This window comes from Apostichopus japonicus, chromosome 1 (assembly GCF_037975245.1).
Source record: "Apostichopus japonicus isolate 1M-3 chromosome 1, ASM3797524v1, whole genome shotgun sequence".
Taxonomy (NCBI): Eukaryota; Metazoa; Echinodermata; class Holothuroidea; order Aspidochirotida; family Stichopodidae; genus Apostichopus; species Apostichopus japonicus.
The window spans coordinates 9,189,142-9,211,878 of record NC_092561.1 but is presented as its reverse complement, the minus strand read 5'-3'; the positions used below and the strand labels follow the sequence as shown (position 1 = coordinate 9,211,878).

Sequence of the window (22,737 nt, the reverse complement as noted above, 5' to 3'; positions counted from 1 at the left end):
CTTCCAGAACAATAGGACTTCAAATTGATACCAGATGTTCTATGTCGAAGAGCATATAGGCGGAGCTTACTTGGAAATATTTTGGCTTCGCTTGTGATTGGCTCTCAGCGGAGCAATTCGCATTTTGTTTTAGGAGTGTGCGTATTTCCACCAATCATCATGTTTCATCGAGGTCATTGTCATCAAACAGAATGGTCAGATCTAAACATGAACTCTGGATATGGATTTCTAAAGATATGTACACATTTTGTAAAGGTCTGGATTTGTACTGATGAGAAGGGTGTCACAATGATTTATTTAAAGTAACGGCTGGTAACATTTTAATGTGACTGATTCTTTCTTTCATTTTTAACGTGATTACTGTACATGTATTTGTGAGAAGATGAGAATTACTCAACATCAATTCAATGTTGAAGTTTTCCATTGGTTATTTGGAGTGATAATGCTGTAATTTACAGCCTAACATTGTACCCACCCCTCCTAGTCAAGATCCGTTCGTTATCTGTACTCTCTACCCGGGCACTATCGCGTTGGTGTGTCTCATTCCCTTAAAGGCATTGAAGACTCGACCCAAACCGCGTGCCGCCCTCTGAAGAAAGTTAACTTTCCGTTGCTTGCAATCGAATTTTTTTCTTGTCACTACAAAATGCAGACAGTAATGAAACGTGATACCTTGTTATCTTTTATCTAGATATGAGATGTCCATCACTGCTATGTACACTGTGTTGTGGGTATTGACCAAAGCTGCATGTATTGAATGTACACTAGTGTCTAACTACCGACGGTAGCAAGCTGTGTGTATTTTCTGGGATCGATGGTGGTGTCTAACACTTCTGTTACACCTCATTCGAAACTAGGTCAGATTACCGGCATCAGACGTTTCTTTGTGCACGAGTCTTCACTCTCTTTAATACGTTGATATAATAAAAAACATGCATTTTCATACTCAAGAGTGTTCATCAGGGCTGAGACAACAAAGAAAGAATAACAAAGTTAACAATGAGCCAATCATGAATCTTCCAATTGTTTATTAAACCAAGCACACTCTGTGGTCTAGATTGTTTCTATCTACAAGAAAAGAAAGAAAGAAATGGTACAAAAAGCAAAATATTGCTACTGCAAAAAAAAAAAAAATGGAATCACAGAGGGTACAAAAGTACACCAAATATCAATATTGAAATATACAAAAAATTTTAAAAAAATGTAGAAATCAATAAATAAATAAAAAGTTCTTGAGGAAGCACGGTTTATACATTATTGCAATTGGAGAGCAGAGCAATTCTCTAAAAAAAAAAAATGGGAGGGATGATTAAAGTCTCAATACGTGTTTGCCAATGAATTTCGGAAAACAAACTTCCGAAGCAGATTCAATGTTTCTTATTCTAAATGCACTCTGACTAGGTGGGTTTAATGGAGAAAAACTGTCGCAATCGAAAGAAAGAAATTGATTTTCTGTTGCCCTTATGGGGCAAACGATTTACCAAACAATCACCGCCCATATCAGCATGTTCATTACACTAATGTAACCTATATATATACTCGTACCGTCCACTTTTTTTTTACCCCAATTCCACGGAGGAAACGTCTGAAAACACCTGTTTATTCATTGCAATGTAAGGAAATGACACAATTTCGCAAGCTACATCAGTAAGACCTCAAAAAAAGACACTATTCACGAGATGGGAAAGCACAGGCTAGCCAAAAAAGTGAAAGTAGTCCTAGGCCTAACGGTCGTAAACAAAACAGAGAGATTTGATCGGCCCATGATCTGCTGGGAAGGGCTTGCAAATTTTGATTGAAGTTAGTAGAGTCTACGGTCTCGTTAATAAATCTGGCGAATTTTATTCAGCTCAAAATGTTTAACGACAGATAACTCAAGAAAAATATTGAATATTGATATGGAAATTGCATAGAACGGTGTCATTTTCACTGAGCTTTTAGTGCAGTAGGCTGGAAAGGTCGAAGTTTATATCTTGGCAAATACGTACGGAGGCATTAAGTCCGTTATGATGTTTGACTTTTATGCCCAATAATAAAGATTGTTTACAGAGCTCTTAATATTTGGCAGATGAATGATAATATTACAAATAAAACTTCACACACTAACTTGGAATGCTTCAGGGTTGCATAGCAGCTGCAAACGAGTGGTTCAACGAGCAAACCAACAAAACAACTAAAAACTGGTTAATTTGTGTTTCATCTCTTATAACGCATAAACATAATACCTGATTCTCAAACACTGTATGCAAATACTTTTCACCGAAGTAGTAGTAGTAGTAAGTTGAGTCTCGTCTATCCGACATGCTCAGTGATTAACCTCCGCCACGTATCACGATCTTGCGCAAGGTTTATTGCTTCCTCAAAATTGTTAATGTTAACGTCCTTAAATTGCGACTTTATTTTCCCAAGCAAGGTAGTCACAGGCCTTCCTACTGGTTTAGCAGTATGTCTCAATGCTTTTCACCGAAGCAGCTACAACCCCCCCCCCCCCCCTCCCCCTTTACCTTTCCATATATAATATAAACTGTTTGTTTTAACAGCAGAGAAATACATGATATATTTATAAGTTACAGAAGAATGTGAAAAATACTTGCAATTAACAGAAAAAAATTACACATATATATATATAGGAGGGATGTATACAAAAAATACTTATATGTTCAGAAAACTAAATGAAATGCTTACGTGCAAAGGCAAATGATATTAATTAATTCCTTAATATTCAAATTTAAGTACCAAAACATATATGGAATAAAGCACACAGCGTATACCTTGGTTTGAAGAGAAAACAAAACAAAGAAAACACAAACTAATTGATCACATCACTAACGAGGAAGAAGGTACGCATTGGAACACCACAAGCTCGATATAAACAAAATATATATGGTTACTCATGTGATGGCAAATTGCTTTCACTTTGCAAAAAATTGACGTAAAATTTGAAACAAGGACATTTATTAAGATAAAAATTGTTCCAGTTAAAAATTAATATATCATACTGGGTTTTTCTAAGAACATCAAGGTGCTTATGAAAACATACAAACTTGATTCAAGGCACAAATTAAGTTGTACAAATAAACAATATAACAATCATTGATGATAAATGAAATATGCCGGTGAAAGATTCAGCCTTTTGTTATTTGGTAACTATGGTAACATTTGGATCACAGGCTTCTTTTGATAAGTTGATGCAAATAGTGGAAAATTTTTGTTTGAAAGAGCAACGCACTCTTTCGTCTAGAATGGGATTTGAAACCATGTGACTTTTCGATAACATGCCCAGTGCTCTACCAACTGAAATATGCAGCACTTAGTTGGTGGCAGTTCTTGAATATGAACCGTTTCTTACAAGAAACCACCTGTCAGGAGCAACAATACCATCGGCATACCGTTGTAACCAGGGCTCGCGCCACAATTACATTCCACACAACCCAGAAAGCAGCAGTGTCTGTTATTAATGTATGTAGTAGACAAGTAAATGAAAAATGGAAAAATGAATTGGAAAACCGCCGAAGAAATAAAACAAACAAACAAACTTGGGTATAGTAAACAAATTTTGGCTAGAGAAAAAAGGGATTTGAAGATTAAGGACATGATGAGTAGACTGATTTTCAATTTTCAACAAAATGCACTATGTTTCCTTTATATTTTTTTTCTTATTCTTAAGAACTGACAAAATAAACAATATCATAAATTGGCATTTGTCTCTGAAAGGGTTTATATTTATTATAAACCTGACAAATTAAAAAAAAAACTAAAAATATTTTTTACAAAAATTGTTAATTTGGTTTGTACATGAATGTACAATGTAGTAGAATACTACAATAACCCTCAGAATTGAGAGTTTCATATCTTTCTTTGATTTTTCACTTATTCTGGAATAATTTTATCAACAAAACATTGAATATATTATTAATTAATATCATTGATTATTTGAGGAAGCTGAACGAAACATTCATTGCTTGCTTTAAGATTTTCCTCTGATGAAAAAACAAAACAAGAACCCCCCCCAAAAAAAAAAAAAAAAATGATGTAGCCATTAAATATCCTCTTCTATGTAGTAAATGATCAAGTCACACAGTAAAAAAAAAATTTTTTTCTCCTTTGATTGCAAACATGAACTTCTTAATTGTTTTCTTTTCTTTTCTCTCTAGACATTGTTAGGTAACTTTGATTCAAGTAATCAAACCATCCCATTCAGGACATACCCTTACAGTAATTTATATATTATTATTATTCCAATAATCGGGATCATACTTTCTCTTTTTTTGGTACGGTTGCCACCCCTGGATGGGAAAACCTTTGCAGTCTGTGATAATAGCTCAATGATATGACAGACAGAGTCAATTTTACTTTGTCCATAAACTGGACAGAAATTTTCCCAACCGGCTGCTGCTGTACCTCCCAGAACTGTTGAATATTCAGAGACAACATAACTCTTCCACCAAGACCTCAAGTTTTTTTTCATTTCTCAAGACAAGTTATAATGTGGCAAGTTGCATTGCCTCAAGAAGTACGGTATTGCATGATACTACATGTGATGCAGTATTTCTCTGGTTAGGAGTAACCCTAGGGATTATCCCTAACCGAAGGGTTTCCCCGGTCCAAAAGATAGGTCATTCATTGGGCTGTATCATGCATGATGACATTGCTCGATAAATTAAACTGTGTACAAAAACGGTTCTCTTGAGAAATACTGTCACGTGAGGATTGGCTGACTCTTCATTCCTGTATCACAATAGTTGAAATATAAAAGCACAAAAAATAAAACAAGAGAAGAATGATTTTTTGCACTTCACACAAGGTCACACAAAGTCTACAGCTGTTGGGGTGGAAATAAAACACACACACACACAGGAAGGATTATCTTTTGTAACTTTACACAAATTCAGAATATTTCACAAGCCACAAGGTCTACATCTGGAGGGTGGAGGGGGGGACACACAAAAGAAGGTTTATTTTTTGCACATTTTCAGAAATTCAGGTAGTTTCATCAACATTCATGTTCATATTCTTTTGTTCCAAACAGCTACCAACCTTTTTCGTTTTAGTTTCAAGGACCAGCGGCAGAATCAGACATTTTTGATTTAGTTTCGACCATAACTGGTGGCGTTGTCTTAGCTCTGGACTTTTTCATCACGCCCCGCTTTTTCTTCTTGTCTCCAGAGGGCAGCCTCCGTTCGTACGTGCGTTTCAAGGACCAGCGGCAGAATCAGACATATTTGATTTAGCTTCAACCATAACTGGTGGCGCTGTCTTAGCTCTGGACTTTCTCATCGCGCCCCGCTTTTTCTTCTTGTCTCCAGAGGGCAGCCTCCGTTCGTACGTGTCCCTGGGCCAGTGTACGTAGTAGGTAAACACCCAGGGCTTTGTCATACCTTGCGTTCGCCTCAGTCCGTTCATGTGGCCCTGCTGCTCCAAGTTTTGTTCCCGCCTTCTGAGAGCTCTAGCTCGCCGCCTCTCTAGCTCTTTCCGGACCTTGAATCTGGCCTCTTCTTCTAACCTTTGGATCTGAAAAAAAAATGTTTAAACAATTGTGGGTCTTAATGAAGTTTTCATCGACACCGCAGTCCAGAAATATCACGATAAGGCATTCGATACTTGAAGCAATAGCTAATTATCTTAGGTTTTCTCCAAATTGTTTTATACTCTCAACAGATTGTCACTTTGGTCACTCTTACATTGTAGTAACAACCACATGTAAAAGTTCCACTTTTAAAAAAAAAAGAACTTTCTTTTCACTTAGGATGCATGTAAATGTTAGAGAAAGCCTGATGTATCTATCCTAGCAGGATCTTCCTCGGAGGTTAACAGCTGTTATAGCCTCCCGTTAAGCCTCCGTAGAAGAATCTTTGGATTCACCGTTTCGAAATGAAACTTTGCTAGTCAAAGCAATCAAACTACTTTGATTAGGAATATTAGCATTGAATGACAACGCAAAAAAAAAACGTACCGAAAGCAACAAAAAAGATCTGCTTGAGAATGTTACACATATTTCAAGAGTCATAAGTATGGGCGAAGAAAAGTATTTAGCACACTACAAAATTGCTACAAAATGCAAGGCATACTTGCCTAGGGGCTCAGTCAGATCCCCAGAACTACATTCCTAGACATTGAAGGATTGTGTGACTAGACGTTAACATGCCTCAGTGTGCATTTAATTCTTACTTTTGAGGAAGTAGCGTAAAAATGCTTGTTGAAAGTTCAGCATTGGTTGAACCCATTTTCAGACTTACTAGTGTATTTTAGGGGGCAATGGTGTCGTGTATCATTAGTTATAATTAAAGTTATTCTGTCAGTGAGCTCCTTAATTCCATCCTGGCAGCTCTGAAGATTTAATGCACCCCTGGGACCGTGTATGTATACTCGTCTGTTCTCACGCTCACATATAAAAGAAAATTTTGTTTTTTCGTCTGATCCAGGCGCATAGCCAAGGGGGGGGGGGCAAAGAGGGCGACCACCCGCCCCCTTGAGCATATTTAAAGAAATTTTTTTTTTATATCGCTAGTAATTTCAATATAAAAAAGGTTAGATGCAACTTACAAGGCCTGGGAAGTGACATTTCCAGCGATCTGGGAGGCATTTTCAGCCAAAGTTTTCTTTTATGGTTCGCTACGCTTAGATAGTTTGCCTACAGCCTTCACCCCTCCCTTGGCAAATCCCTAGCTATGCGACTGGTCTGACCCACAATTAATCCTTTTAGAGCGATCACATTTTAGTCGCAGGGATTCATCTTCTAGACAGCACAGGTTGCAGGCAGGTGCTTACTTGGGGAAATTTCTTGGATGCGTTTGTGATTGGCTCTTAAAAAGGGCTCTTTGGAGGTGCGCTGTTGTATCTGGATCGAATCGACAGTTTTGGATCCGACATATCCCATCATTCCTGTCTCCCTCGAGATCTAGGAGCGAATCGGTATGCCGCAAAGATTTTGCTCAGATCTGGATAAGCATTCGAATCAGGAAGGATTTCAATATGATTTTTATCTAAGTTACCGCCATATGATTTCTATATGTGACTACTCACATTTACCATTTGATTGAACTTCATCCAGTTTTCCATTCAAATATTACTCACATTGATGAGAGGGTTAAGAGAGAATATCTCAACAGTGTTTTTGCTTGAGTGATCGTGATTTACAGGTTCCGAAGCCGAACCAGTAATCAACTCCCAGGGTGAGATCCTCTGACCGTACCCTCTAGCTAATTAATGCTAACAGGAGCCCATCCTGTGATTGCGATAATTTAATGATGGCCTTGAAAATGATGCTACCAGGTGGTGTCGGTATACACGTCATTCTGTATTATATCGGGCGGGCGGTCCGGCAATGTGCTCCACCGTGCGTGACCTCTTGATGAACACATGGACGTCCGGCATTGGACAACGGAACGTCGTTGAATTTTGAATACTTAATATCATGTTCACAAGAAACTACTCTTAATATTGTTGTAAAACCAACATTATCTATGTATGAGGTATCACTTAGCTTTTCTAGGATAAACGAACCCCTGGGGTATTGAGTAAGCGTTACAGTGTAAAACAAAATTTATGTGATCTGCTCCGTGGCCCCCGAGCATTCAATACAGTCTTGAAAACTACTTGAAAACTACTTGAGATAAACCTGTTGACCATTAATCTTTCCATATTTGGTGTAGGCCAAATATCATTTGTAATTTGGTGTAGAAACTACTGGTTGGCTTCTGTAAACACATGTTCATTTACTTCCGACACTGTGCAAACAAGTATAATATCATTACACTCACAATGTTGGTTTTTTCCCAGCGTCCTATTAACTGGTGTTGAAATTTGTCTATTGTATTACATTTTTACTAGGCGTAGTGAAATATGTAAGGCTGTATGGTTTTCCCACAAGCTTTTCAAACCGGGTTCATGACTATAGCAGCTCGTGTCTTTTTACATGTGTTCCTAAACCATAGATGTGTCCACTGTGACGGCAACTCGGTGGTAACCCTAGTTATATGACATAAGCAATTGCATAACCTATGATATAACATATCATATACTGTTACATGCGATTTTATTAAAATGAACCATGTAACATACTGACAAACTGTTACGTATGACATTTACCTAGTATGTTATAACACAGTACCTGTCTGATTCTGTAACATACTGACAAACTGTTATGTATGACATTTACCTAGTATGTTACAACACAATACCTGTCTGATTCTGTAACATACTGACAAACTGTTATGTATGACATTTACCTAGTATGTTATAACACAATACCTGTCTGATACTGTAACATACTGACAAACTGTTATGTATGACATTTACCTAGTAGTATGTTATAACACAATACCTGTCTGATTCTGTAACATACTGACAAACTGCTACGTATGACATTTTCCTAGTATGTTATAACACAATACCTGTCTGATTCTGTAACATACTGACAAACTGTTACGTATGACATTAACCTAGTATGTTATAACACAATACCTGTCTGATTCTGTAACATACTGACAAACTGTTACGTATAACATTTACCTAGTATGTTACAACACAATACCTGTCTGATTCTGTAACATACTGACAAACTGTTATGTATGACATTTTCCTAGTATGTTATAACACAATACCTGTCTGATTCTGTAACATACTGACAAACTGTTACGTATGACATTTACCTAGTATGTTACAACACAGTACCTGTCTGATTCTGTAACATACTGACAAACTGTTACGTATGACATTTACCAAGTATGTTATAACACAATACCTGTCTGATTCTGTAACATACTGACAAACTGTTACGTATGACATTTACCTAGTATGTTATAACACAATACCTGTCTGATTCTGTAACATACTGACAAACTGTTACGTATGACATTTACCTAGTATGTTATAACACAATACCTGTCTGATTCTGTAACATACTGACAAACTGTTACGTATGACATTTACCTAGTATGTTATAACACAATACCTGTCTGATTCTGTAACATACTGACAAACTGTTACGTATGACATTTACCTAGTATGTTATAACACAATACCTGTCTGATTCTCTCCAGTTCCTTTTCTCTTTTCTGTTCTTCTTCTATCTTCAGCATTAACAGTCTCTCCTCTTCCTTGGCCTTTCTTTCCAATTCCTCTTGTCTATAAAGAGAGAGAGAAGAGATAAAAACAACATAGTTATTGGTATACATTTTTGTCCTTGTGTTCAAAGCAAGGAATGGTTTAGCCCCAGTTTACCTACAAGAGCTTCTCCAAGAATACAGACCTAGCAGGGTGCTTTGTTCAAGCGTACAACATATATGCTATCTGTTCCTACTGTTCGCACTTCCACCTTTGGGGATCGTTGCTTTGCTAGATCAGCTCCACAGCTCTGGAACATTCTTCCCTTACATCTGAAAACAATCCAGCATGTGTCAACTTTCCAGAAAGAACTCAAGACGTTCTTATTCATGAATGCGTATCCATTTGTTTGATAACTGTTGTGTCCATTTTGGGTACTTTGCTCCTGCAGCACTTCTGAGCATTTTTTTTTGAACTGGAAAAAAGCGCTTTACAAATTCTTATATTATTATTATAATTTATTAGATGGAATAAAGGAGAACACAAATCCAGACCTGCCACCTGAAACCGGTCTTGTTTTTGGAAATATGCATGTATATTAAAAATGATTATAAAAAGTAATGAGATAATAACAACAAAATCACAAACTTAAAAACTGGGCTGGGGTCAGGAAAATTGTTTAGTTTTCTTTGCCAGAGATGGGTGTACCCTGAGATATATGTTTTGACTATAACTTAATAGAATTCAAAATTGTCCATAGGGTGTTAACAGACCCTGCTGTACCTACAACAGATTTACCAACAATACCCCCAAAACTCTTACATGGACCTCTTAGGGGAGGGAGGAGGGAAGGGAGGAGGGTGAGGAGGGGAGGGAGGAGGGGGGAGGGGATCAATAATTGAGATGATTCAACTTCTACTAATTGCACAATAAATGATGATTAAGTTTGAATGAAAGTTGCACTTTTGTGACGACTATTTTGAAGGACATCTCTTTGTTTGGGTTGTATAAAAATACAAATACAAACCTCCTCTGTCCCAACCATGTAAGCTTCCAAAAGTAAAACAGCTGCTTTCATCAAAGTTTTGAGTCGATTTTTATAAACAATTTCAACTTCAATTCCTTTTTCTGAGTTCAATTCCTGTTATAATCTTATTCTTTAATTTGACTCAAGTCCAATTTCTTTCCAAATAATTTGCTGAAAGTGACCGTTTTTGTTTGTTTTTCCTTTTCTTTTTTGCTAAAGTTTTGACTGTCCAAACTTTGAATGTGACTGACAGAAAGGTAACTATGTTAAGTGTCCAGGTGATAAATTATGTTAAGAAGTGAAAGTAATTATAATTGCATGGTAAATAAAACCATTCACTTTGTGAAAACAATTGTTCAGAAGGGGTTCATTTTAGTTTCATCAAATGCTTTCTCAAACATTTTGAGTAAAATTGCTTCATTTTTATTTTGATTATTATATTCTTCTTATTGATTTATCCTTGAAATGTTAATACATTTGGAATGTTTTGCTTTAATACCTTTCCATGATCACTGTATTTAGAACTTCAGCAATGTTTTGTCAAAATATCACTTTCCTGTTTGGAATAAAATGATTTACATATCGCCAAAAAAAAAGGAAAAATATATTCTGCTCAATTGCCACGGTGATGACACCATTCATTCTGCCAAATATTGCCAGATGCATTTACAAACTATCGCAACAATTTGAAATATTTGATATCTTCACTATGGATACAAACTTATTTGAGGATGTGATTTTCATCTAAAGATGAAAAAAAATTCCAAGGAATTAAATTAAGCCATCATCACTGAATCTAACACTGGAATATCCGTTGGAATAAAGGGCAATGACAATAATGATGCCATAAATCATAAAAGGAATTCATTTTCAGATCCACATGGCAATAATTTCATTGCACTTTCACAGAGTGCATCGTCTGCACCTAAAGTACATTTACATTATATGTCATATATCCTATATACTAGATACCACTAATTAATTTTTTTAGACATTTAAGTATATATCTCTACCACGATACAAATGAAAAGTGCAATAGTTTGATTGAAAAAATGATTCATAATTCAAATTAACCTTGATATGATTGATAGCATCCACAAAGGTCACTCTTCCGATCTAGCTAAGTCCCATTACTCATCGGCAAAAGCGCCCTAATTACCCCAAAAAGTAAATCCATTTCATAATCACCCGGCTATTTATGAATTACAAGCCACAAATCTGTTATATACAATTTCATCAAAGTTTAATCCTGGGTTATTAATCAAAACTACAATATGAAATGTTGTCCCAAGGAAATGAGGGCAGTATTGAAGAACTTAATTCCGGATGAGTGACCTGATTAATTCATAACGCGTAAGATTTGTCACAGGGGTTCTACTGCCTTCATATACCAAACCCACCCATTCCATCCACCTCTCCCCCACCCCCTCTAGGGATGCACCGGATCCAAATTTTTGGATCCGGCCGGAACCGGATTTTCTCATACACAAAAGAAACTCATTAATAAAAAGTAGAAGTATGAAACAAGGAGTATTATTTTGGTTGATCTTTAGAAACAGTGGGTCAGACCATTGAGAAAATTAAACTAAACATGTTAAACCTAATTTTTCCTTACTTTGAATGTTTTTATTAATTTTTGGAAATAGTTTACATTGATTTAAGTTAATACCAACACCTTTTTAAGGAATAATTCAGGCCAGATTTTGAAAAAGATCCCGCCAGATTTTGAAAAAGATCCGGCCGGATTTTGAAAAATATCCGGCCGGAACCGGAACCGGATAATTGCTCACTATCCGGCCGGACCGGATATCCGGTGCATCCCTATCCCCCTCCTCCCCCTTTCATTGACAATATGTTAGGACTTGGGCATCTTTTGACCTCCAGAGAGACACACACATACTGTAAATAGGTCTCCAATAGCTATTAAAGTAGATCTTTGTACAAATTATGATGTTCAAACTGCTGGACTTTGTTTCTATCTTAAGAAGTATCTGAAGAGGAGCACAAGAGACTAGCGTATGAAATAGGCAGGCAAAGTACACAATATAAACAAACTGGAGGGTGGAACGTAAACATTTAAGCTGAAGGATCGGGAAATAATGACATAGGTACAACTTGTCACTGGACAGAGCAAATTTGAAAGGAAGAAATAAAAACTATATATCAGCTATGACATCAATGAACAATTCATATCCTTGTTCTACATGATCAGTTATAATGACAAGAGAGTGGGATGGGGTGGGTGGTATTGGGGGGGGGGGGAGAAGGGTCATTTTTTCCTGAAACAGCTTTTTGAAACACTTTTAACATTACTTCTGGCAACAAAACACTTATGAACTCAAGTAAAGTTTTCAAGTAAATTAAAATCCATGACTTCTCAAAAACTCGTTTTTCAGTGTCCATAGTCTTTCACAGGACCTGATATGTCTCATCTCTAAGTACTCAATCTGTGATTCTTACTACTATAAAATGATGTCATACTTTTCCATGATTCCAATATAAAAACTTATTGCTGTTCGATGTCGATCTCAATTCTTGATAACTGAACAGAATCATTTTTTAACTTTGTTTGTCACCGACCAGCAATGTCCACCAGAGGTCATTCAGTCCAGGAGATACCTGGAAATAAATCCCTACTGTAGAGGTTATTGAGCCGACAAGTCCACCTTTCGATGACAGTTTGATGACCTATATCTACGGTCTGTAGCCATCGAGGACTGCCACAGCACTCATAAGTTTCACAGTTCTCAGAGTTCGTTTTAACGGATCCAGATTGGTTTCTGAAAAGTGCCCCATTGATTCCAGCTCATTTAGTAACTCCAGTCCACTGCAAGTTCTTTCACATACGGCTGGCGCGATCCCCAACAACATATGAATCTCTTGGCACTTGGCTTTGGTGAGCTGGTTTGCCACTGTCAACTTCAGGAGTCCATAATTCATATCATCACCCATCCTGCTATCTGGATGAAAAAGTAGAAAACGGAAGAATTACTTGTAGTTTATGCGATTTATGATTTACTACATTACCAAACAGAACACATGTTCTGATGATAAAATATTAGTGATGGAAATAGGTACCTGTACCTGTGAAACCGAGAGAGTGACCATAAAATTGACTACCTGGTTCTTGCCATTTTACTTTTTAATTTGGAACTTCACTTTAATATACTGTTCTTCAAGTCAATGTTCAGTTTCATTATTATTCAAAGTACTGAAAGTTTGACAGTCTTGGCCTTGTGACATTCAAATATATCAGTTTCTACTTTTATGATATCAGTTGGATGTCTGACCCCGTGACCTCGAAGAATGATCAACGATCACGCATATCATTAAATTTGAATTTGCCCGCATTTAACGTAAAGTCGGTCCTACGTTTCACTCACAGAATTTACAGACATTGATAGTTTACAACTTACCGGAACCTCACAGAATGGATTAAAAGTAATTCCAATGTATGGTAGGGCAAAGATACCCGAGAAAAAATCAACGAAAACCTATGAAACAACGATTGCAATCCAACTTCGTCCTCACACATGTATTCCTAACTGACACAAAATAGGTCAAAACGAACCAACGAAAGAGAGTTACAGCAAAAAAGTTCTCCCATTTGTGGATCTTGTACTCTCCTACATGATGCTGTAAAGTTTCGGTGAAATGGTTGTCTAAGACGGCCAGTCACAAAACGATTACCTCGACTCGGCGATTTTGTTGCTGTCGCCGCCATTTTGAAATTAGGTAGACTTTCGCCAAGCCGTTTTCATGCTATGGGCTACTACCGACAAGACTTCATTCAAATCGTTTTCAATGTAGTGGAACCCATTCCTTTAGTGTACGGTCTATTGGGAATGTTAGGTTTTGTGGCGTGAAATTAAGTAATTTAAGTTGTGCTAAGGTTTGGAAGAAATTTTGTCCCAAATTCTAATATATGATTAGGTAAAATGTGAAATTACTGAGAGCTGCGTATGGGAGGGGTAAGAGAGACAAAATGGGGGAGGGGGCAAGGGAGATGGTGTTTCCTTTCTAGCTAAATTAATTGTGGTAACTATTAAGGTAACACAAATTTTCCTGAGCCTGTTGTCAAAACTGAAGGGGTCATACCACATGTCGAATATACAAAGGTAACATGGCCTAGGCCAAACCTTATTTCTAGTTGCTTTCTAAGGAACTTCCAACAATTCCGAATGATTTATACCTACAATACCAAATAATTTATACTTTCCCACTTACCACAATTCCACAGTAGCCCTTACTCAGTGAGATTCTGCAAAGCTGGGTACTCATCTGTTGCTTATATTCATCAATAAATATCAGTTAACAGTTTTCCAGTCAATACCAATCCTTGTTTGGTTCATGTATCACACTACATAACCGCTTGCCAATATTGAAGTTAAGTACTGTGGCTTGGGTAGGGGTGTGTTGTTTAGGGGAGGGGTGTGGTGTTTTTAGGGGTTTTGGGGAGGGAATGTGGTACTTAGCGGATTTGGGGAAGGGTTTGGAGTTTCCCAGCTTTGGGATGGGTGTGGTGTTCACCAGCTTTGGGATAAGTTAGGGTATTTTGGAGGGATGAGGTGGTTTTGCCACATATGGGGACTTAAATTAAAAGCGGACTTTCAGTACACAGGACGTGTTTGGATACATTACGTTCTATGGATACTCTGACCAAATATTTTGAGTAGGGCTGTTTTCTTTTTCTTTTGCACATGCATAGTAGAACATAAGTCAACAGTGGAAATAGAGTTGCCTGGTCTTTTATTGATTTTATAACTGTAACAATAAGGCACTTTAAGCAACAGAAAAAAGAAAACAAAAAACATTTGGTGTGACACTCTCCATGAAAGAACATGTTTTAATGTCCTGTGAAAATATGGGCATGAAATATAAATTACTTCGATCACTTCAAAGTGAAATACTTTGTTCAAATGGAAGGAATAGCTTAACAAAATTTGAATACTTCTTGAAATGAAACACACTTCATACTGTGAAGACTTCATACAATAATATTGTCTGAAAAAAAATCACACACAATGTCAAGTGCATTATGACTGGAAGGGGTATTTCAAGGTGGCATAGTGAAGGAATGACATAGCAAAAACAGTTCAGGTGGCAGGATGGATAATTTTGTAACTTTGAAATGGTGAGATATACCTGTGACATATAGCATAAGATTAAAATTAAAAGACAAATATATAAAAGTAAAAGGTAAGAGTAGAAAGTAAATAAATAAGTCCAAACTTGACATATAACTTTAACAACCTGGTCTTCTTCTGAAATAGGAGCACCAATAGCAGCCCAACGATCCATACTTCCTTTCATATAATTCAAATTATTTCCAACTGACTTGTCCTCTGCCATTTCAGTTCTGAGGTACTTTTTCTTGAGCTGAATTTTGTTGGTTAGAGAATCCTTTTCGAACAGAGTACGCAAGGCATCCTAAGCATCACTAGGTTTCTCACTTGTTGTAATTAATTCCAGCTGACTAGATGCTATTGCAAGCACAATGGTGAAAAATGCCAGTTGTGTCTTTTTCAAGTTTGCACTCTTCTACTTCTCACATACAGTAACCCCCAACTTTCCTGAGCCATCCTCATAGCCCACAGGCCTTTTGCAAGAAACAAATGTCTCATCTGGAAATTCCATGTCAGCCAGTTCGAGCCATCCATTTTGTTAATTTTCCACGTCATATCTTCTGTTGTTCCAGCCATATTGGTCAGTTGTCACGACTAAATTAACCAATTTAAGTACCGACAATTCCCAAGAAATGGTTCCAAAATCAGCACATAAATTCCAAACAACAATCTATTCTACACAGTTAACTTCCAGTGTATGTGTCTGGGCCAATAACCTGTTCGAGTTAGCTAGAGAATGGGCATGAGACTGCTGAGTATATTACAGCCTGTTGCTGCACACAACTTGTTCTTTCTATAAGAGTATAACAGAAACTGAGGAAAAATGTAAATTACACATATATAGAAAACAAAATTGCTTAAAGGTAGCACACTAATAATACAACCTGATTAAACAAACAATATGGAGCAGAGTTGTAACAACAGGCACTTAACTGATCCACAGGCTGCATTCCTTCTTACTACGGGTACATATAAGAGAGCTAGGAACTTAAAGATATATAGTATTAAATAGAATGTGAGACTACATTTATTAACAGATTTCTATAAATAAACTCTTATATGAAGACTTCAGATATGAGGATAATAAACATGAGGATGTAATAAACTCTGGAAGCTCTCTGGGCTAATACTTAATACCAGTGGAACTGCATTTTGCAATGTTAGTCATTATACATAACAAAACAAATCTAATAGTGAATGAAACTTTTCTTCTTTTTGGGAATAACTTTTTTTTGGTCATATATACATGGGAAAGCACCTTAGAGAAATCTGTGTGTGACACACACACACATAGGGAAGACTGTACGTGAATGACTAACTAAGTACTTCTACTACTGTACCTATCATAGAAAACAACATAACAATAAAAAGATCGTAAACTCTCGTTAACAGCAAAACATGTTGTCACAAAATGATCCCTGACATTGTTTTAAGTCACCTGGAATTATAAGTAGCTATGTACAACTACATGGCTCTATGAGGTGCAATTGTTCTCAAGTACCAGCAGTAGGTCTAACTGTAATAGCAATAAGTATAAAGTGTAAGCAGTATAAAGCAAGCTAGTTTTATTTCTGTGTTACGTATCTTGCTCTACATATTAAGCATAGGGAATTGGGCCTAGACTTAAGTCATGGATCTAATACCGGTCTTGAACACTTGTAACAAAGTGAAATTGAAATGGATCCCGATCCCAGGATGGAGGAAATTTTCACCCAGTCCAGCTTTAATAAAACTCATAATAAGCCATGATCTTAAATTATACATAGTACAAAGGCAGTCTACTAGTACTACTAATAATTTTTGTAAAATAATAATAATACTAAATTGTATCTTATGCAGTCCAAATCTTTTCAAGAACAGGCCCCTTAGAATTATTACACAAGGACAAGAAGGCGTAGGCTAAGAACTAAAGGTTATAAGCCTTAGTCCATTATTAAAATTGGACTAAACTATGCAGGTATTCTAGTATTACTAAAACTAGGCTAGGGCCTACCTGTAGTAAAAACTTGTCGTAGTATATTACAGTACTTTAGTAAATACAAAAGTACTAGGCCTATAGGCTAGCCTAGGCTTGTACTAGGGGCCTAGGCTAGTACAGTAATATTACTGTCCGCTATGCCCTCGAATTTTTAAATTTTAACTATTTAGTAGCCATAAGTAGTACCGTGACTTATCAACTCCCTGATTTTTCCATATTAACGCAAAAAAATGAAGGGAATCTATGCCGAATAGAAAGATTACGAAAAATACGAGACGTTGCAAATCTAGCACTAGCTACATCATAGTCGACATATAGCGCTAGGCTGCACGTTATAGGATACGGTGCTTTCGTGTATATGTGTATTATGTACGTTAGGATACATGTATTAGGGGCAACCAAAACCACATAGGAGCACCATTTTCGTTGACCAAAAAATCACACTTTTCGGGGGAGTTACAAGTTTTCTGAAAAATATGAGTAAGATTCAAGCTTATTTATTACAAAAATGCTATTTTTACGGTTAAAAGTTGTCTAAGACGCGAAAGTCACATAACGATAGACGTCGACTCGATTTGACTTACCTTTATGTTTTTGCGTTGGTCGTCGATAAGAAAATGCACTGTTCTATTGGTAAAATCTTCGTTTCTTTCCGGAAATGATCGTATTTGAGTCTCTAAAGTATCCTTTATCGAGCTACGATACTCGTAAACCCGAATGACATTGGGATGTTTGCGAATTTTACCGATTACATCCATACGTGGAAGTAGCGAACCGAAGTCCGTAGAACCGGATTTGCGCGAAACAATTACTTCCGGGTCAAGTAGCTGTGCTCGAAAATTTGCTAGTAACGGTCATATATTGAGGTCAGACTTCCAACTGATATTGGCAACTTAGAAAAAGTAGCATGCAGATGTTGTTGGCCCTGTTGTATGCATCATTATAACTGAAACATTTTGGAAACATTAACTTCTGTTTTCAAAATACAAGTACGCTTGACAGCAGCAAATTAGCTCATTTATAAGCTTCACACAGTGTCCACCTATTCAACCCAAATATATGGTAACACTACCCCTGGGGGTCTTCCCATATGATGCAGCCATATACAACAATAGTTTTCAATTATCTCTATTAACCTGAGTAGAGAGGCAAAGGAGATAATGTGGATGGCATAAATGAAACTACACAATGATCTGGTCAGGATTTCGACCAGCAATCCTTAGATTGCGAGTAAATTGCTGTTCTTGTCAGTCAAATTGGAACCCAGAAATGGCCACAAAAAATTGCCACAGTGAAACAAGAAAACATCACTTGTGACTTTCTCGGATTATTTCAAACATTTAGCATAATTACACAGTCAACTTCAAGGCGTGCGCTAAGTTAGGGAAATTTTTTGTGGCTTCAAGCAGTTCAATGCCCGACCTTTACAAGTATAATTCTTTCTATTATACCATCATAAAGTCAATTCATGCACTTATAACAGTAAACCTGTGGTGGAATAAGAGATGTGATGTATTTTTCTCAATTTATTTGAGGAAGACATAGCCTAGGCATATAGCTTTATGGGTGTAACTTGAATGTGTAAAAGAGATCAACTCATCCTTTGCCTATGCTAAGGAACTAATAGTACAGCAATGTTATGCATAGCACTAGGCTTAGCCTAGATATTATATTTATCATATTAGAAATCATCAATGAAATAATCCAATTGGTTAAACAACTTTAAAGTTAAAGATTGGCTTGATCCACAAAATAACAGGCTACAATTTACCACGACGATGGGAGTGTCAATTTGTCAACTGCAGGCTAAGTTAGGTCCTAACCTTGCATACTAACATGGGCTACTGAGTGTAAGTTCTATCTAACTTGACGTTGATAACTCAGGCCTAACGTTGTTTTGTAGCTTAACTGTTAAGCCTAGCCTAACTGAGCTAGGCTAGCATAGGCCGAGAGCCTAGGCGGCTTGTCTAACTTAGGTTAGGACAAGAGTTTTGCGTGAAATTTTGCGTTTCTAATGACTGACCGATATTTTTGATGGCGTCTTTTTCATTAGCCAAAATTTGCTTTAATCCAACGAGATCCTAGCAGGTTGCCAGGTGATAGGCAAGCGAATCGTAAATTTTGCACGCGCAATTCAGTGCACTGGGTAACGGCTAGCTTTACGCAAAAGGTACAGGCGGAAGTGAAGCTAGGCTAGCACTAAACTAAAGCACGTAAATATTCTGCTCTATGGCCTAAGCCAAAGAAATACATGCCCAGCCCGCGCCGCATCATATGGAACGCCAATAGCGTTACAATTTGAGTTTGTCTAATGTAAACTTTTTTTCAACTGAAATTAACTGACTTTATAATATGAAACCAGTTTCCTAACTTCAAGCTTTTTCTTTACTTTGATACAAATCCATGCCTTTGTCAACCATTACATTATTCTTTGAAACACAGTTTGGTGTAGGTCATTGTTTAACGTCGTTGTTCAAGTTAATTTATGACAAATAATGCGTAGCGTCTTACAACTAATTGTGTGTGATGCTTTCTAAAATACCGTCCTTGCTTTCAACTTCCTCTGTTGTAGTGTTTGTAGTTGCTGCTGCAAAGAATTGTCACGAGTTATACACTGCCGGGTATAACATAAGTCAAATTTATATGTAGGGGTGCTTCCCTGTTATATTCTGTCCATCTCACTCTTCCCCCATCCTTGCACATGCTTTTAAATTGAATGCGCAAATTGAATTAAATTTAATCATCTGCTTTGATACTACATTTTTATCTAGCAGCCAATCGACTCAAAAGTCAAGAGAGTGTGTATCTACGTGACAGTGCATAACTTACATTGTGCTTGATATGTACATTACATGCCTTCGCAATGCGTTAACATCGATAATCAGGGTTACTCAACCTGGGGTCCGCGGACCCCTAGGGGGTCCGTGAAATCTATTTGGGGGTCCGTGAGGGCAAAGGGGTCCGCAGGGGGTCCGTGAAAAAATAAGGGTCCGTGAAAAAAATAAGGGTCCGCGAAAGCCGAAGAGGTTCGTGAAAAATGGAATGAGAGATATAGTCGAAGGAAGAAGTATGTATGCCTCTAGAAATCTAGGCTAGGCTAGCCGTCAATACGTCGGACCCTGATGATCAGACCGTATGGTCAGTAGTCGATAAATGTTGAATCGTGCGTTCCCCGATGAAAACAAGTAATATAGTTTCTCATTGGTATACATTCGGTGAGGTATGGATAACATGCCACCCGAGTGTTGTGTACGTAACTGGACACTATACATCCTAATATGCAGAGCAATAACTATATTTGATGCGTTGCTCACTGTTGACACAGCGAAGCGCGGTAGTTATAAGGCTTTGGTGGAGGAAAAGTTATAACTAACTTGGATTTGACACAAAAAAACGGTGCCATTTGCAGCTATCTCTGACAAAGAAAACCCATAATTCTCCTGACCTCATGAAGAATCAACCAGTTTGTATCTGACAACTCATCGCTTCCAAATTAAAATTTAATTGGGAAATATATAATTTGATTTCCAAGTAGGCCTATGCCTAGCAATATTTTCAGGTCTAGGAAAACTGCATTCCAGGCCCAGAAAAATGCATTGCTGATCATAAATTCTTGAACATAAATTTACTTCAAAAGTCACAAAATAATGCACCATTTCGCATCTAACCCTCAAATATTGAAAAAAAATCAAAAGGGGAGGGGGACACCCCTCGCCTTATACCCCTCCCCCAGGCCGGCGGTCACTGTCCGGGGGTCCTCCAAACATTTCAGTTTATCTCAAGGGGTCCCTGGATAGAAAAAGGTTGAGAAACTAGGATGTAGGTTACCGTATACTCTGATCACATGACATACCATATGCATTCATTTTGTGAAATTTGACACAGTTATAGTGTTACAACCCCCCTTAGCGCGGAATCGTATTTAATGGAAATTAGTACAGGAACGAACTTTTACTATAAAGGATATTATTTTTTATGCTTCTACAACTGTCTTCTTATAACTGAACTTATACTTTTGTGAAAGAACTATATCGTACAAAGGGGCCCTGGATTATTTTCTAAGGCAGATTTTGCTTTTTGAAAACCACAGGGTTGATGATTTGAACAGCTCGTGTCCAGACAAACGAGCTGGGCGACCGACAAAGTATGTACATGTCTGTATTCGTCATATTGCAAACTATAACCAATCGTAACCTTTGTTCTTGATTTCCGAACAACTCCCTCTCAGGAACCAGGTTCAAAACAGAAACCTTCCTTAGACACGCCCATTTCTCTCAATATGCATAAGACACTTCACGAATCATCCCTTTCCAAACAGGAGTCTGATAGGCTCGTGTGACTTTATAGCTGTGTGTGCGCGCGTGTCATCGACGCGTGCATGCGTTCGCGATACGCGTCTTTGTTGTGATTCTGAATACACGTGTATATAACACATAAGATATTGTAATTATACATTGGAACTGCAATGTTGTCTTTAGATTGTATAACTTATTTTATTTATAAATTATTGTCCTTTGTGCCGCAAATTTCCAGAATCATTCAACAAGCATCTAACAAGGTACAGTTAGACTAATATTCTTACTTGACACGGAGACGTTGTGTACTGTGACTCTGCGCTTGTATAGCCATTGTGCATGTGGCCGTTTGACCGCGTGCGTAGCCTGTGCAGTTGAAAATATTGCGTGCTATGCGTGTTTCACCAGCGGCGTATACATCAACCTGGACCTAATATACGTCAATTTCATGGAGAGGCATCATATGACGTCATCGAATATAATACACAGAGGGATCGCTCCGCAGCACAGAAATGTATTACATTCTGTGCTCCACAGTAGGAAAACATACCAACAATGCATGGAGGGTCATGTAACGTGCTCACATGTGCTACTAACATGTTATTCAACCCTTTGTCAGTTATAAGAACGTTTTCGTAATGAGGAGTGATCCCTCCAGATGATCTTAAATTCGATGTGTATAACATGTTCATTATTGCTTAGTAGTAGTAAGTTTAGTCTCGTCTATCCGACATGCTCAGTGATTAACCTCCGCCACGTATCACGATCTTGCGCAAGGTTTATTGCTTCCTCGAAATTGTTAATGTTAACGTCCTTAAATTGCGACTTTATTTTGCCAAGCAAGGTAGTCACGGGCCTTCCTACTGGTTAAGCAGTATGTCTCAATGCTTCTCTTAAAGCGTCCTCCTGGAGTCTTGCTACATGGCCAAAAAATCTCAATCTTCTATGTGCGACTATGGATGACCAAGGTGTTTGGTTGGTTTCATTGTAAAGCGCATCGTTTGATAACCAATTGTTATTGGTCCATCTAATGTTGAGAATATTACGAAACAGTCTCCTTTGAAAAAAAAGTCAATTTTGCGATCAAGATCCTTCGCTGTGCCCCACAGTTCGCAATTGTACAAAAAATACTCTTTAATAAAGTATCGAAAATCCTAAGCTTAATGTTTCGTTGGTTATACCAATTCTTCGGTTAATATCTTCTTCGGTCCCCAGCAAGCTTCCAACATTATTTACAATTCTTCCAACTTTCATTTCCTTTTCTTG

The 22,737-nt window shown here is 37.4% G+C and overlaps 1 protein-coding gene and 1 long non-coding RNA gene across 2 annotated transcripts in view; both read right to left on the bottom strand.

Annotated features, from left to right (window-relative positions):
* Nucleotides 1-1,406: 1,406 nt before the first annotated feature.
* LOC139966740 (uncharacterized) overlaps nt 1,407-22,737 on the bottom strand; it is a 72,416-nt gene continuing 51,085 nt past the window's right edge. Inside the window, exons 17-18 of the mRNA XM_071970072.1 lie at nt 9,024-9,126; nt 1,407-5,511 (exon numbers count right to left, since the gene is read on the bottom strand). Coding sequence (XP_071826173.1) covers nt 5,194-5,511; nt 9,024-9,126 — 421 coding nt within the window. The 3' untranslated portion in view covers nt 1,407-5,193. The remainder of the gene's footprint in view (nt 5,512-9,023; nt 9,127-22,737) is intronic.
* Nucleotides 14,805-19,142, bottom strand: LOC139966768 (uncharacterized). The gene is made up of 2 exons (XR_011792741.1): nt 17,761-19,142; nt 14,805-16,011 (listed from the first exon to the last, which is right to left on the bottom strand). It is a non-coding gene; the product is annotated as an uncharacterized lncRNA (long non-coding RNA).